The 16,184-nt window shown below is 48.2% G+C and overlaps 1 protein-coding gene and 1 non-coding gene across 9 annotated transcripts in view; both read left to right on the top strand.

Moving 5' to 3' along the window:
- ATP6V0A1 (ATPase H+ transporting V0 subunit a1) overlaps positions 1-16,184 on the top strand; it is a 63,729-nt gene that overhangs the window by 42,599 nt on the left and 4,946 nt on the right. For 3 of the 8 annotated variants that reach the window (XM_032279609.1, XM_032279606.1, XM_032279607.1), the window contains exons 18-22: positions 1,337-1,411; positions 5,940-6,047; positions 7,444-7,461; positions 12,738-12,855; positions 13,164-13,335. In XM_032279609.1, the coding sequence (XP_032135500.1) occupies positions 1,337-1,411; positions 5,940-6,047; positions 7,444-7,461; positions 12,738-12,855; positions 13,164-13,335 (491 nt within the window). The remainder of the gene's footprint in view (positions 1-1,336; positions 1,412-5,939; positions 6,048-7,443; positions 7,462-12,737; positions 12,856-13,163; positions 13,336-16,184) is intronic. The other 5 variants (XM_032279612.1, XM_032279610.1, XM_032279613.1 and 2 more) reach the window with 3 other exon arrangements.
- On the top strand, positions 5,358-5,464 carry LOC116553629. The gene has a single exon (XR_004269849.1). It is a non-coding gene; the product is annotated as a U6 spliceosomal RNA (small nuclear RNA).

The following is a 16,184-nucleotide window of genomic DNA, read 5'->3' as shown; positions in this document are numbered from 1 at the left end:
TTTTTGAGACGGAGTTTCGCTCTTGTTACCCAGGCTGGAGTGCAATGGCGCGATCTCGGCTCACCACAACCTCCGCCTCCTGGGTTCAGGCAATTCTCCTGCCTCAGCCTCCCGAGTAGCTGGGACTACAGGCGTGCGCCACCATGCCCAGCTAATTTTTGTATTTTAAGTAGAGACGGGGTTTCACCATGTGGACCAGGATGGTCTCGATCTCTTGACCTCGTGATCCACCCGCATCGGCCTCCCAAAGTGCTGGGATTACAGGCGTGAGCCACCGCGCCCGGCTGGTATACTCTTAAAATGCATTTGTGGCTGGGTGCAGTGGCTCACGCCTGTAATCCCAGCACTTAAAGCACTTCAGGAGGCTGAAGTGGGTGGATCACTTCAGGCCAGAAGTTTGAGACCAGCCTTGCCAACATGGTGAAACCCCGTCTTTACTAAAAATACAAAAATTAGCCATTTATGCTGGCTTGTACCTGTAGTCCCAGCTACTTGGGAGGCTGAAGTGGAAGGATCACTTGAACCTGGGAGGCGGAGGTTGCAGTCAGCTGAGATTGTCCCACTGCACTACAGCCTGGGGGACAAGAGTGAGTCTCTGTCTCAAAAACAAACAAAAAAACGTATTTGTCTTATGTCCCAGCACGAGCACTGGGCCTGCCAAGTCAGAGAAACGTATTTGCTGCTCAGACATACCTGGATACAGCTTTGAGTAGCTGGGGCAGAGAGAAGTCACACATTTTTACCTTTCCTGGTCATGCTTTGCTCATGCTGTGCTCAGCAAAATGTAGGCCTGTCTAGATGTAGCATCATCCGAAGCCAAGCAAGGCTGCAAGAGCTGCAGACAGGTGAACTCACTCATGTGGTTTGCCTGGGCAACCCACAGGACTGACACTGAGACATTTTCTTTTCAAATGAGACTATGTTATTTTCATTGATCAAAACATCAGGGAAAAAGGTTTGATTTAAAGCCCGTTGATTTTTTTTTTTAAAGCAGCATACATACATGTGTTTACTTAATGTCTGTGTGTATATGAATTACACACACACACACACACACACGAGTTAAATTTGCCAGATGTTCAGTATCATGCGTAATTTCTGGCTGTCTAGTAACACTTACTTTACACTGCCTGAGAAAACCCAAATGATCTTGTTGCATGACTCTTAAACGGCTGTTAGATGATGACTCCTGTTGGAGAGCAGCTGAGTTACAAGACCCTCCTTCTCCCTTTTCTGACCATCTTCATCCTTCCATGTACCCTCCATTCGTCTCCCCCTTTGCTCCCTCCCTCTTTTGTTTTCTTTCCCCTTCCTCTTTTCTTCCATTCACTATCAGGAAGGGCAACCTGTGGAGGCCCCAGTCAGCCCAACCCCGAGCCAACAGGGACTAGAGGCAGCAGCGGCTGCAACAGTGAGTGAATTAAAACCAACAAACCATCACATTTCGTTTAAAGAGGTGGCAAACAGTACAGCAGGATTCTTTTTAACTATATTGAGAGCATGGGACATGTGTGCTCTTGGGAAATATGTCCTTGTTACTCACTGAGACGATGACAGAAGAGATTTCCACCTCTTAAGAATAGATTCTGGCATCATCTTTAGCATTGGTCTACCAAGTTTCTATTCAAATATGTAAGTACAGGCATGTCCATGGGAACAAAGTGGCTGTTGTACCCTCACTGAGTCTCATCATCTTAATCCAAGATGGCGGCTCTTGGACTCACCCACTTTCATGTCTGTATTTTGTGACCATGTATTGGATGATTTTTCCGCATAGAAGGAGAGTATCTCTGTGATTCTTGAGTTGATTTTCCTACACTTCAGAGTTCTACTTTAGAATGATGCTTGGACATTTGATCTTTTTTAGTAGTAACTTACCTTCTTTTTTAAAAGTGAAAGTTTATACATGTTTACTTTTTTGTGAGAGACTTAGAAGACCTCACATGTCCTCAGCTGTCCCAGTGAGACCTCCACTCTCTGATGTGTCCTGTGTACTGTCATCGGGTGTCATAATCAAAGTGATCTGTCATGATCCTTCCCTCTTCTGATACTAATTCAAGATTCAGTAACAGCACTTGGAATATTTGTCCTTAAAAACATCTTTTAACCAAAATCTTATAATGCACAAATATCATAAGTTATGAATGAATCTGTAAAAGTCTCACCATTAGTGATTACTTATTACTCCTATGTGCTAACAGCATATGCTCCTTTAAATAAAATGAAAGATTTAGACGGATTACCATTTCCTTCATTAAGTGTTTCTGATCATTTTAAACTTGGAAAACTTCTTATGGTCATCCTTCTGGAACTAGTCTAACAGGGATGAAATTTTGGGTCAGAAAAAATTTTAATCTTGCTGTTTACAATATATTTTTAAGTAGGGACTTCCCTATGAGAAATTTTAAAATCTTTAGAACTCATACTACCTATTGTCGACATCTTTTCCACATACTCTTCTTTCTGCTAGTCTTAGCCTACATAAGATGTACTTATGAGAAGATCTTAATGCATTTAAGTCTGGCAACCTCTTCTGTGATAAATTCCAAGTTAAAAGCCCCCTGTCTGGAAATCTGCACATTCATGGTCTTCTTATCCGACTGATTCTTTAGCCAAACATCTGTTTCTGGAGAGCAGCCTGAAGGCATCAGGATGATCATTCTATAAGAAGGACTCTGGATTTTTGACACCAGAGGGCTGAGGATATGACCAGTGATCTGGTTTTGTTCTGTTCTTTGTCCCCTTGGTTGTCTGTGAGTGAAATATCACAGTTTAATTTTTATTTTCTTTTTTCTGCTGACATGTGTCTCTCATCCCCCTTCCTGTAACTCTCATTCCTGTGTTCTGAAGGGATCCTTGTTAGTGTGTGACTGGGAGATTTAACCTGTCTGCCCCTGAGTTTATCTGCTAGTTGGAGAAAGCTTCAGAAATGGCCTTCTACTTTGGGAGATTTGAACCTTGAAGCCTTCCTCCTGTATCCCATAACCCAGCCCAGGATATGCAGGAGTTCCGTCCTGTGCCCTTCGCTGCATTTTCCATCTACCTTCAGAGGGTTGCCAGGTGGAATATGTGTATGGCCTGGAGGTGTCCAGGCTCCAGTAGCTCACGAGTCTGACTGCACATCAGAGACACCTGGCAGACTTTGAATTTGTTTCTTAGGGTATTAAAACAAGTAAGTGAAAGAAGAAGTAAAACTGGCCCATAATTTCATGGCCCTGACAATCCCCTACTGACATGTAAATAAAGAAAGAAAGAAAGGAAAGAAAGAAAGGAAAGAAAGGAAAGAAAGAAAGAAAGAAAGAAAGCAATAGGTGCCCTTGGCTAGAAAGTGCGTATAGTGCTAACTAGGAAGAAAACCTCCTGCCCCTACATCCTCTCCAGGGGGCATTGTTAACAGGTAGGGGGCTTCCCTCTTGACAGATACCTGCCCATCTTCTATTGATAGGCATGTGTGCGCTCTATGCTTGTACAGAAAGACACATGATGAATTGTGTTTTAAACTCTGGCACTCTTCTGCCTCTCCATTACATTCTTTAAAAATTAGTATATCTTGAAGATTGTTTCACAGCAATAATCTCTCTTTTATATAGTAGCCTAGTATTCCATAGGCTGTTCCATTGGATATGCCAAAGTCATCTCTCTTTGATGGATGTGTTGGTTGTTCCTAATTCTTCGCTGTCACAAACAACAGTGCAGGGAATATCCTTGTCCTTTTTCTTTTTTGAGACAGAGTCTCTGTCTCCCAAGCTGGAGTACAGTGGTGCAATCTCAGCTCACTGCAACCTCCACCTCTGGGTTTCAGTGATTCTCCTGCCTCAGCCTCCAGAGTAGCTGGGATTACAGGCGCCCACCACCACACCTGACTAATTTTTTTTTTTTTTGAGATAGAGTTTCGCTCTTGTTGTCCAGACGGGAGTGTAGTGGTGTGATCTCGGCTCACTGCAACCTCCGATTCCCGGGTTCAAGCGATTCTTCTGCCTCAGTCTCCCTAGTAGCTGGGACTACAGGCACCTGCCATCACGCCTGGCTAATTTTTGTATTTTTAGTAGAGTCAAGGTTTCACCATTTGGCCAGGCTGGTCTCGAACTCCTGACCACGTGATCCACCCACCTCAGCCTCCCAAAGTGCTGGGATTACAGGCGTGAGCCACCCCGCCCAGCTCTAATTTTTGTATTTTTAGTAGAGACCGGGTTTTGCCATGTTGGCCAGGCTGGTCATGAACTTTTGACCTCAGGTGATTCACCTGACTCAGCCTCCCAAAATGCTGGGATAACAAGCATAAGCCGCCACGCCCAGCCCCTTGTCCATATATCTTACCAAAGCTTTGCAAGCCTATCTGTTCCAGCAGTGGGATTGCTGAATCTCGAAGTGTTCATGCATTTTAAATTTTGATAAACCCTTCACGATGATGATGCAATTTGTACTTGGGAAAATATTTTTAAAATACAGATTTGTTGGGCCCCACCCCAATTTCTGGGAGTAGTGTTTGAGGATTTCTATTTAAAATGCAGCTTTTGGTGTGATTCTAATGCAGCTGGTTCTATCCCAGCTATTAAATTTATAATTTCTGGGAGTAGTATTTGAGGATTCTATTTAAAATGCAGCTTTTGGTGTGATTCTGATGCAGCTGGTTCTCTGACCAGCGTGTAAGAACCACTGCTAGAGGAGGAGGGAGGATCTGTACAAACACAGGTCTGAGCTGGGCATTACACTGTGATGAGAGCTGTGGCAAAAAGTGCACACCAGAAGGTGGAGCTAAGGATGAGGAGCGCAGGGCAGCTGCACAGGCCTCCTGCTCACCCCTCGTACTGCTGCCTGAAGGCCAGGTTGCAGGAGAGCTGCCCTCGAGCCCTTGCCTTATTTGGCTCTCTGGATAGAAACCATATGAAGTGATTCTAGGGGCTGCTGTTGAAATTCCTTTTCATGCCATGGTAGATTAGCACTAATTGGGATCTGTGAGACTTAACCCATTTCTCCTTGGTTTTTGTTCCTAAAGAGTCTTTTTTGCCTTGGGTTTGGAAAAACTCAAGATTTTTTAAAACAAGTTGACTTTAAAATTCTACTTTTGGAGACTCTACTAAAGACTGTACCTGTGAACTCAGAAGAAGCAAATGCCCCATCAGGATCTGCCCACATGCCTGTGGAATCATCATTTTAACATTCCAGAGCCCTGGACTGAAGGAAAGGAGCCCCCTCCTTTTTAAAAACTCAGTACTTTCTAGCCACAAGTGAATGTACATTAAGCTTTTTTTTCTTCTGTGACCTTGGACGGTCTTTGTTGTTCCTGGGCAGAGACATGGTACATTTCTGGAAGAGGTTGCTGGAATTCTTAGACTCCTGTTAAAAACTTACCAGACATGCTCGCTTCGGCAGCACATATACTAAAATTGGAACAATACAGAGAAGATTAGCATGGCCCCTGCACAAGGATGACACACAAATTCGTGAAGCGTTCCATATTTTAAATAAAAAAAAAAAAAACACTCATCAGACTAGGGTACAGTCACCACATCATTTGGCCTCCCTTCGTCTTAGAAAGTCTAATTGTTAGTTCCAGAAAGCTTAGGCCCTTGCAGGCTTTACAGATAGAGCTGCACTTTATATGAGAATCTGTTCGTAGCAAGGTTTTCATTAAAGCAGGATTCTCAATTAGCATTGACCGAGGTGAGGCTAATGCCTCTTGGCATAGCAGACAGAACTGCATATTTCCTCTGAAGCAGTGTAAGGTGGTAATTGTAGGTTGGGCTGAGGCTGGGGAGGTGGTGGTTGGGGTGGAACACTTGTTTGATTTTACTTAGCTGTTCATTCAGTGGGTTTTGTTTTTGTTCTTAGACTATATGCTTTTCTAAGGTTTGTGTTACTAACCATCGCCCTTCCCACCTCACAGAATGTCATATTAAAGCCCAGGCAAATTCTACTCTTTCTGTTCATCTGTGTAGGGAACTCTCAACTTTGGTGGGATCAGGGTGGGCAACGGACCGACAGAGGAGGATGCTGAGATTATTCAGCATGACCAGCTCTCCACCCACTCAGAGGACGCAGACGAGGTAAGATCCTGTGGTGTGGGCTTCCTCTCCTTCCACCTCGGTCAGCCCTGGTCTTGTGTACCTAGGAAGCCTCACTCTACTCTTCTCCTTGAAAAATAAAAATACTAATTAATACCCATCCTGCCTTCTGGACCTCTTAGGGCACCGCAGCTTTTTACAGTGGGCCCTGCCCTAAGCTCCAGCTATTGCCCCCAAGCCTGCAGTAGTTTTGCTCTTGTCTTGAATTCCAGGTTTTTCCTGCAGTGCTCTGTATGCAGGTCTCCATACTGCTCTCTTGCCTGAGGCAGAGCAGGCCTCAGCATCCCAGCTCTTACGACCTGAAACACAGGTCACTAAACACAGCTTCTTCATCTGTTGATCCTTCCAAGGATCATTCCAGTACATTACTGACCAGCTGTAATCACTGGTACTTTTGAAGTCCTAGCCCACTGATGTGTTCTTGCTGCAGATACTTTGTTTGACCCTTTTTGGTGTCATTTGCCTACCTTTTACAGGGAGAGAGAGAATGAGGCCAAGCTAGACTTTTTCTTAAGATACCACCTCCAAGCCTACTCTCCTTGCCTGACCCCTTGTAGCACAAAGCCTCTGCACTCAGCTATTAAAGCTCATCTACTCATTATGTTCTTTTTAAAGCAAGTAGAATAGGAATTGAGGACCCAAGTTGGACTTTTCAGTCTGTCTGACCACTTGCACTCTATATAATTTTTTAAGAGGCTGGGCGCGGTGGCTCACGCCTGTAATCCTAGCACTTTGGGAGGCCGAGGCGGGTGGATCACCAGAGGTCAGGAGTTCAAGACCAGCCTGGCCATCATGGTGAAACCCCATCTTTATTTAAAAAAAAGAAAAAAAAGAAAATAAAATAAAAAAGAAATCACAAGGGTTAGGGATGCCTTTAAAAAATATGTATCTTGGCTGGTCGCAGTGGCTCACTCCTGTAATCCCAGCACTTTGGGAGACCTGGGTGGGCAGATCACGAGGTTAGGAGAGTTCAATACCGGACTGGCCAACATCTCCCATCTCTACTAAAAAATAGAAAAATTAGCTGGGCATGGTGGCTCGTGCCTGTAATCTCAGCTACTTGGGAGGCTGATGTAGGAGAATTGCTTGAACCTGGACCCTGGAGGCAGAGGTTGCAGTGAGCCGAGATCGTACCATTGCATTCCAGTCTGGGCTACAGAGTGAGACTCCACCTCAGAAAAAACCAACAAAACGTATTTTAGTGCTGTAAATTCCTGCTGACTTCACTTTGTGTGTATGCTGAAGAGGCCTGCCTCGAACGTGCTAGCCCACTTAACATGAACAGTCCTCCCCAAGAAGCATTTAGTAGCCTTGTGCTCCTAACTTGTGCCTTGTGTGTGGCGTGGCTCCCCACTAAGTGTAAATTTGTGTTTTCAAGCCTACCGAGGACGAAGTGGTAAGATGAAAGCTGGCATTGCCTTCGTGTTTATCTGGGCTTCTCTCTTCCCATCCTTGTGATCACTCTGCTGACCCTGCCTCACCCTGGGGCCACACCCATGACTCCTGTGCATCCTGCATCTCATTAGCCATTTCTAACCAGTTCGTGAACCTGTGTTCTAAAAAGCTCATCTCCATTAATTGCATCTCATGTTGGTCACCTCTGTCTTTGTTTCATTGACTTTGCTGATCTAATACCTCTGAGAATGGCTTTGAAAGGAGCTACAAGTAATGTCTGCCCTGGCATTCTTGAAGTGACTCCTCTTGGGGGTTAAGGCCCGTTGGCCTCTGCCTTCCTCTCCTGTGATGTTGTGGTTGCTCTCCCAACCACCGGGAGTAGCTGTTTCCTCCCTGCTCCTCCGAGTGCTTGTGAGCAAAGCTTACCCTTTCTCCCTGTCTGAGATGTAGCCAGCCTCTTCCTGCTGCCCTCCTCAGCTTGATGTTGCTTCAACTTAGGAGCGTTGGACCCTTCTCTGGGTCAGCTCTACCTCCATGTGACTCAGGTGAGAGGGAGACAGTTTTCAAAAGGAGGCTTTGCCTTCCAGATGCATCCCAAAGGAAATAAACCATCTGTGTGAAAGGAGTTCCTGTTACATCAACCACACATAGAGAATAACGGAGACTGGAAAGCAAGATGGCTAAAGGTTCAGGCCACATCTCGAGTAGAGGGCCCCCTGGCTCAGCAGTAATTCACTTAGCAACACACACTCATTAAACTGGGTTTTTTAAAGGCCTTGCTGCACTGTTTGCATCTTCCCCCAACACTTCTCTCTAAAATGCCTAGACCCACGAACTGTACCTTTCCCTTCCCGACTCTCTGGCCCTCTCTAGCCGGGCAGTGGGATGGGAATGGGAAAGACTTTGCTGTTCTGTGTAAACACAGGCAGGGTCTGGTCTTCCTGAAGTCTGGAGAGGCTTCTTTGCTGGCATCAAGGAGTGTCTGTGTTCCTGGACTGCTCATCTGTGCAGTCCCTGGCTGAGCTGCCTGGCGGGATGGGTGGGGCGCGCTCCATGTTAGTGAGGAGCCCAACCTTCTCCTAGGCTCACCACCTTCAACAGCACTGCTTCTGAAATGTCTTCCTAGCCGAGCACCCGCATTGTCAGGATCATCTGGCCAACTGTTGTATACCAATGTTCTCATTTGTAGCCATGTCCCAGGAAGTTGGATATCCAACAACATAGACTAATTCAGCCTCTGTAGTTTCTGGCCACCCAGCTCACTCAGGGATTCAGCTACCCTTGGCTACCCAAGTAGCCTAAACATTGTATCTTTATCAGGCACATACACAGTCTGGTTCTCTACAGCCAAATTTAGATACCAGTGACAGTTATCAAACAATTTTAAACAAAACAGGTTGCTAGAAAAAAGTTCAGCCTACTTGTAGAACTTCCCCATTTTGCTTGACTGTGAAATGTATTTGTCCCATGCAGGCCCTTGCGCCAGCCCAGTGGAAGCTTTAGCACCTCTCCCTAGCGGAGACTCAGTCCAGCTGTAAACCAGAGCCAGGCCAGCTGGTTGTCTGGGAAATAGGACCACTGAGCAAGTCAGCAAGGGTCAGTGGCACCTCTCCCACTGTCTGCTCAGCAGGTGCATTCATGCCACCCATCCATACACTCATTCACCCTCTATGTGTCCAGCACTATGTACAGTGCTGCAGAAACAGAAAAGAAAAACATAGTTCTTGCCTTCAAGGACCGCCCAAATTGCGGAGACAGTCTGAGTGACAGGTGCTGTGATAGAAGTGTGCCAGGGATGCTATAGGAGTACAGAAGGAGGGCAGCTGACCAATACTGGGGTGAGGGTGGAAGAGGAGCCCCTGGAAGGATTCCCTAAGGAAGTTAACTTACTCTGGTCAAGCAGGAGGCCCTGTAGGAGGAGGGGTACAGACCCACCAGCATATGCAGCTTCACAGAGGCAAAAGACCTGCAGGCTCATCACGTGTTGGGGACTAGCAAGTATTCAGCTTGGCTGGAGCAGAGGCAGGAATGGGGAACTGGGGACAGGTGAGACTGGAAGTTGGCAGAAACCAGCTGTAGTAGCTTTTGCCTCATTTGGATAGCAAGGAGCCACCCGAGAGAGGGCAGTGAAGCTGATGGTGACACAGCCCTGGTGCATTGAGGAAGTACTCCCAGTGACCATGTTGTAGGGTATATTGGGTCGGAGAGGGGCACAGTCAGGAGGCATGGACTCTACCTCATCTGATGTGATTCAGGACAGAATAGGGAGCCTGAAGTGAAGTAAGGTTAAGTTGGAAAGGAAGGAACCAATATAAGATAGTAAAGAAGTAAAAGATATAGGTCCCAGTGCCTTAATAAAGGTAAGGAGGAAGAGAAGGTTCGAGATTGACTGCCAGAGGATAGCAGTTACTTTGTTGAGCATGGAGAGCCTGTTGTTCTCCAGGAGAAGGAGTATAGCTTGCTGGACATAGGCAAGGCAGAGATGGAGAGCTTGGGAGTCACTTCTAGGGGTGGCCCTTGAAGCCCTGAATGGCAGTCCCACAAGAAAGGTGCAAGGGCTGAGGCTGAAACTCCAGGGAACATCCGCGTTTAAGGAAGAACCGTGGCCGGGTGCAGTGGCTCATGCCTGTAATCCCAGCACTTTGGGAGGCCAAGGCGGGCGGATCGCTTGAGCCCAGTAGTTTGAGACCAGCCTGGCCAACATGGTGAAACCTGTCTCTACTAAAAATACAAAAATTAGCTGGGCGGTAGTGGCACATGTCTGTAATCCTAGCTACTTGGGAGGCTGAGGGAGAAGAATCGTTTAATTCTCCTGGGAGGCAGAGATTGCGGTGAGCTGAGATTGTGCCACTGCACTGCAGTCTGGGTGACAGAGTGAGACCCTGTCTCAAAAAAGAAAAAAAAAAAAAAAAAAAAAAAAGGAAGAACCTCAGTGGAGACTAAAAAGGACTGTCCAGAGAGGTAGGAGGAAAACCAAGGGGAAGCAGGTGTTTCAAGAAGAAGGAAGTGGCCAGGTGTGGTAGCTCATGTCTGTAATCTCAGCACTTTAGGAGGCCGAGGTGGGTGGATCACCTGAGGTCAGGAGTTCAAGGCCAGCCTGGCTAAACATAGAGAAACCTCATCTCTACTAAAAATACAAAAATTAGCCAGGCATAGTGGCATGCGCCTATAGTCCCAACTACTTGGGAGGCTGAGGCAGGAGAATCACTTAAACCCAGGAGGTGGAAGTTGTGGTGAGCCAGGTTAGCACCACTGCACTCCAGCCTGGGCAACAGAGTAAGACTATCTTAAAAAAAAAAAAAAAAATGGAAGAGGCCATAGTGACAGACACTGAAGGGGTACGAACAAGGACACAGAACATCTGTTAGATGTAACAACTGGGAGGTCACGGTGACCTTGCTAAGTAGAGCCATTTTGTGGAGGAGTGAAGGTGGAAGCCAGGGTGCAGTAGGGTGAAGACTGGCTGGGAAGGGAGGAAACTGAGGCAGAGCATGTGGACAGGGACCCTGCAGCAATTCATGGTCAGTCATAGCTGACTCATACTGGGCGTATGCTGAGTGGCAGACTCCTAAGTGCTGGGCTGGATTTCTTACCCAATCCTTGCCTCTCCTAAGAACACCTGCAGGAAGCTGGGAATGAAGGAGAGAAGGCAAGGGTAAGGCCTGGAAGCGAGGCTTCTCTTCTGTCCTGTACTTTTTTTCGACGGGAGAAACTTGAGATGGAATGAAAACACTGAAAGGGGTTGGCCTAAGGGAGTCCCTCGGTCACTGCCTCTAGCACATAGGACTAGAGATCAGCACTCCTGGGAGCCATGGACTTCTTCCTCTCAACGTGGGCTCTCGGGCAGCAGCCAGCAGTGGTAGGAAAGAGCTCTTAACGACAGTGTGGGGATTTAGGGAACTTTGGGAACCAGGATTCCCCTAGTTTTCAGGGTAAGGAAGCTTGAAGAGCCTGTTCCAGAAGAAAAGCCCAGAAATAGGCTAGGTGTCCAAAGAAGTGAGGGAAAAGCAGACGTTTGCCCAGAGATAGCATGGTAGAGCCAGCCCCCTCCCCGCTGGCTGCACCCCTGTGGTCTGGGCTGTTGTGGCTTTACCAGCCGAGCCACTTTCTCCTGTCCCCATGTCCTCGTGATTTCCTAAGCCATTTCTGGTGTCCTTTGGGAGTGGAATCACGTGGGTTTTGAAAGGAACTATGGTGAAAAATAGACCCTGACCTGAGGGCATAGGCTGATGGGGAGGCCACTGAGCCCGCAGGAGTGTCTAAACGCTCAGAGAATTCTGGTCTGGGCTGTGTGGGGAGCCCTGTAAGGGAGTGCCTCCTGGTCTTTGGTCAGCTTGACAGTGTGAGAGGCCCAGGGAAAGTACATGGGGCTTCCAGAATATACCAAATTCAGAAGCCCACGTTCACCCCTGACTGTGCTTGAAGCAGTCCTAAAAGTATACTCCCTAGAGCTTGTTCCAGCCCATTCCTTTATTCTGAAAATAATTCTTGGTATTGAAAACTGGGAGAAAGGGAGCTTGAGGAAAACAAAAACAAGAAACTGGCGATGTGCTGTCTGCCCTTAACCCATGTAGAAATCCATAAACTTTGTCAGGATTTCCCTGTGCATGGTGGTGAAATCAGGTAGGGAAAAAAAATTCACCATGTAATCTCTTTAGAAGTCACGAAAGAAAAAGGAGGTTATTTTGCTCCCAAAAGGCTGTAGAAAGAGTAAGTACAGCGGCTGTAGAGGCCTAGTCTTCTCAAGGCAGTGCACGGGTTAAGCGCCCATCTCCTGAAGCGCAGTCTGGGGAAAATCTCTTCCTGCCCTCCATCGGTTATTCTGAGCAGGGATGCTTTCCTCGATAGCCTAGAAGGTGAGAATCAGCTAGGCCAGGCTTCTGCAGGTCCTTAGGTCCCACACACAGTCACTTTCCCAAATGGAGTGCTGTCAGCTCAGCACACAGTCCACTGTTGAGCACAGAGCCCAAGAGGGAGAAAAACAAATGTGTTGAAAAGAATCTTACTAAGATGTAGTTCTTAAAATGTAGTGTATTGAGGTGACTGGAGGTGTCCTAGGTGAGGGCTAAGCCAGCCAGGATTTCTGGGGAAGGCATTGGCGAAATCACCACCTGAGCTTCACTAGGTGCTTCTGGCCCCTCCAAAGTTGAGGTGCCAGCCATGGGAAGTGCAGTCCCCTGCCCTGGCCCAGGTTCAAGGTGCCGAGTAGCCACAACTCAGAATGCCTGCACATTCCCCTCCTAGCCTTATATCTTCTCTGGTTTCCCCCCATGACAGTTTGACTTTGGGGATACCATGGTCCACCAGGCCATCCACACCATCGAGTACTGCCTGGGCTGCATCTCCAACACCGCCTCCTACCTGCGGCTCTGGGCCCTCAGCCTCGCTCATGCGCGTGAGTACCCCTCTCCAGGCTCCAGAACTCTAGTTTCCCCTCTGTGGGTGCTCTCTCAGCTTGGGGGCTAAAGTAGAATGGAAATTACATGAAGCTTCTGGAATTATTCAGGTTCCTGAACCCAAGGAGAATGAGTACAGATAGGAGGCTCGGCACTTGTGCCAGGTTAGCTCTGCACAGGGGTCCCACTAAGGCAGTGGGAGGCCAGCGTCCAGGGAACTCTAGCGGGGGGGATGGCAGAGCAAAATTCATGACCCACAGCCGCCTCTTGCCAAACCGCACTGGATTTTGTGTCTCCCATTCCCCAGAGCTGTCTGAGGTGCTTTGGACCATGGTGATCCACATCGGCCTGAGCGTGAAAAGCTTGGCGGGAGGTTTGGCGCTGTTCTTCATCTTCGCCGCCTTTGCCACCCTGACTGTGGCCATCCTCCTGATCATGGAGGGCCTCTCGGCCTTTCTCCACGCACTGCGCTTACACTGGTGAGGAGCAGTGAGACAGGGTGGGCATGGGGGTTGATGTGTCCTTAGCTGTGGTGAGAGGGCAGCTTTCCTCCCACACAGCTGTGCAGCTCTGTGCAGGAACATGAGCCGGCCTGTAATAGCTTCACCCCAGGACACCCCAGCAGCAGCTTTGCCACTGAGTGTCAGAAAATGGCCACAGAAAAGCACAGCTCAGCCTTTCCTAGACTCTAGGGAGAGGTCGCTGGTGAGTGGTGCCAGGTCCCGCTCCCTGCCTTTAGCTGTCCCCACTGCTCCTGATTTTGGCTTAGAAGGGCTGCTGGGGTCTTAGAGTTTCGGTTTTCTCTGGCGCATAACTCTCCTGTCTTTAGAACAGTGGAAGCAGCTCTGAAATGGATGTTAAGTGCAGGAAAGACTAGAGCACCCTGCACCCCAGCTTTGTCCTCCACGTTCTGTCATTGTGCTAGGCGTCATTGAGTTGGACCCCTGGCAGCTCCATTGTGGGCCGGGGGGATTCCTGGCTCCATAGGATGGAGGTCAGTACATGCACACAGCTTCTTCAGAAGGGTGGTTTGGGGTGGTTCTGTTTGTTTTCTTTAGTGAAGCTGTGACTCTTAATGGCTGTGTGTGGAGAGAGCATGAGTTCAGCCTCTGGGACTGGGAGAGCGGGGGTGTGGTTGAGGCTATGACCACCTCAAACCAGGGTTGCCAGATTTAGCACATAAAAATATAGTGTGGCCGGGTATGGTGGCTCACACCTGTAATCCTAGCACTTTGGGAGGCTGAGGCAGGTGAATCATCTGAGATCAGGAATTCAAGACCAGCCTGGCCAACATGGTGAAGCCCTGTCTCTACTAAAAATACAAAAATTAGCTGGGTGTGATGGCACCTGCCTGTAATCCCAGCTACTTGGGAAACTGAGGCAGGAGAATCACTTGAACCCTGGAGGTGGAAGTTGCAGTGAGCCAAGATCGCACCACTGCACTTCAGCCTGGGCAACAGAGTGAGACTTTTGTTTCAAAAAAAAAAAAAAATACAGTGTGTATTTCACATAAACAACAAATAATTTTTTTAGTATGAGTATTTCCCAAATGTGCATGGGATATGCTTATACTAAAAACTGGGGCAGCCTATATTTTCTGTAGCTGTTCTACCTCAGACTCCACTTCTTTGGGTCTCCATTTCCTCCATGTTGTGATTCTCTTTTTTCGGGTCTCAAACCCCTGTCTGGAAGTTCTGGCCCCTCTCCCCAGAGAAGCACTCACCCCTGTTTTACGAGCATAGGGGTCTAACTCACTGGTGCTGCCTTAGAGGCCCCTTGGGATGCTCAGTGGTGTTCATGATCTCAAGGTCAGAAGAGGACTATGAATGTCTCTCTTCATTCTCCAAACCTGAAGAAAATCCAGCATCTGAACCTGAGAAACTCCTTCCCCACTCCCCGTAATCTTTGATTTTTCTTATGGCTGAGTGACCCCTGAGCCTCCTCAAAGATTCAGCTGTGTTTTTTTCTGAATGATGGGCGGAGAGCAAGGCCTGGAAGAGCAAGACATGGCTGGGCTGTACTCTTCTTCAAAAGCCCTGCTACGTCAACAGACGTGGCTTCCCCTGGCCTGGCTGTCTCCCTCCCGGGCTCCCTCCTCCCCACCCAGCTCGTCTGGCTGGCCCCATGTTCTCAGCTTATCAGCCTACCCCGCCAAGCACCCTTCCTCAGCCCTCCTCAGTGCACAGGAACCTCTGAGGAAGTAGCCTGTGGGGACTCACTTTTTCTTGCCCTTTGGCTCCTTCTTTTTCTTTTCACTCCTGTCCCTTGAGCCCTGGGTTTGAGGGAACAGTGACCACCTCACCTTGATTCCAGCCCCTGCGGGTAGCCGGTCACCTACTCCCTGGGCAGGGTGGGAGCAAGGCACTGTTGCAGAGCAAGGTCGCCTGGGCTGGAACCTTGTTTTGTTGCCAGAGGGTTGCATCCTCCTCAGGCTCGCCTGTGGCCTCCTCATGTCTTCCCATGTCCTCCTGAACAGGCCTGAGGAAGTGATGAGTGGCAGGAGGGCAGGACTCTGAATCGGGTGACCTGGGTTGGAATTCCAGCTCTGTCATGCCAGGCAGGGGGCCTCAGCAGAGCACTCAATGACAAGGTGACCTTGAGCACGTAGGAAGTAATACATCAAGTGCTGCTGCAGCGAAAGCAGGTGCTCCAGGCTGGGTCGTGACTGCTCTACTTAAAAGTGGATGCCCTTGCCAGGTGTGGTGGCTCACACCTGTAATCCCAGCATTTTGGGAGGCTGAGGCAGGTGGATCACCTGAGGTCGGGAGTTCAAGACCAGCCTGGCCCATGGTGAAACCCCATCTCTACTAAAAATGCAAATGTTAGCTAGGTGTGGTGGCGTGCGCCTGTAATCTCAGCTACTCAGGAGGCTGAAGCAGAATTGATTTAGCCCAGGAGACGGAGGTTGCAGTGAGCTGAGATTGCACCACTGTACTCCAGCTGAAAGACAGAGCGAGACTCCACCTCAAAATTAAAAAAAAGAGGTGGGGGATGCCCTAGAGAGAGGGCATCTGCCTGGGGTCCTCCATAGAGAAACTGCTTTTAGCCTGTCTAGAGTGAGAGGAGACCCCAAAAGGAGGCAGAGGGTACCATCAGAATGCCCTCAGTTCCTGTTTGCAAGGAACAGGCTTGTCATATGTGTCGCACTTGTAGTTACTTTTTTTTTTTTTTTTTTTTGGCAATAGGTGTATTGGGCAGGAGAGGAAAAAACAGTGCAGACTTCCTTTGTGCAAATTCCAGAATCCTGTCTTTCGAGGGCTGTCCCTGTGACACATGAGTGGGATGCCTCCCCCACCACTAAAACAGGAGTGAATTAAATTGGTGCCTG

This window comes from Sapajus apella, unplaced genomic scaffold (genome assembly GCF_009761245.1).
Source record: "Sapajus apella isolate SASKATOON/1434 unplaced genomic scaffold, GSC_monkey_1.0 scaffold12, whole genome shotgun sequence".
Lineage (NCBI taxonomy): Eukaryota > Metazoa > Chordata > Mammalia > Primates > Cebidae > Sapajus > Sapajus apella.
The sequence above is the reverse complement of the archived record's forward strand: the minus strand, read 5'-3'. Positions and strand labels throughout refer to the sequence as shown.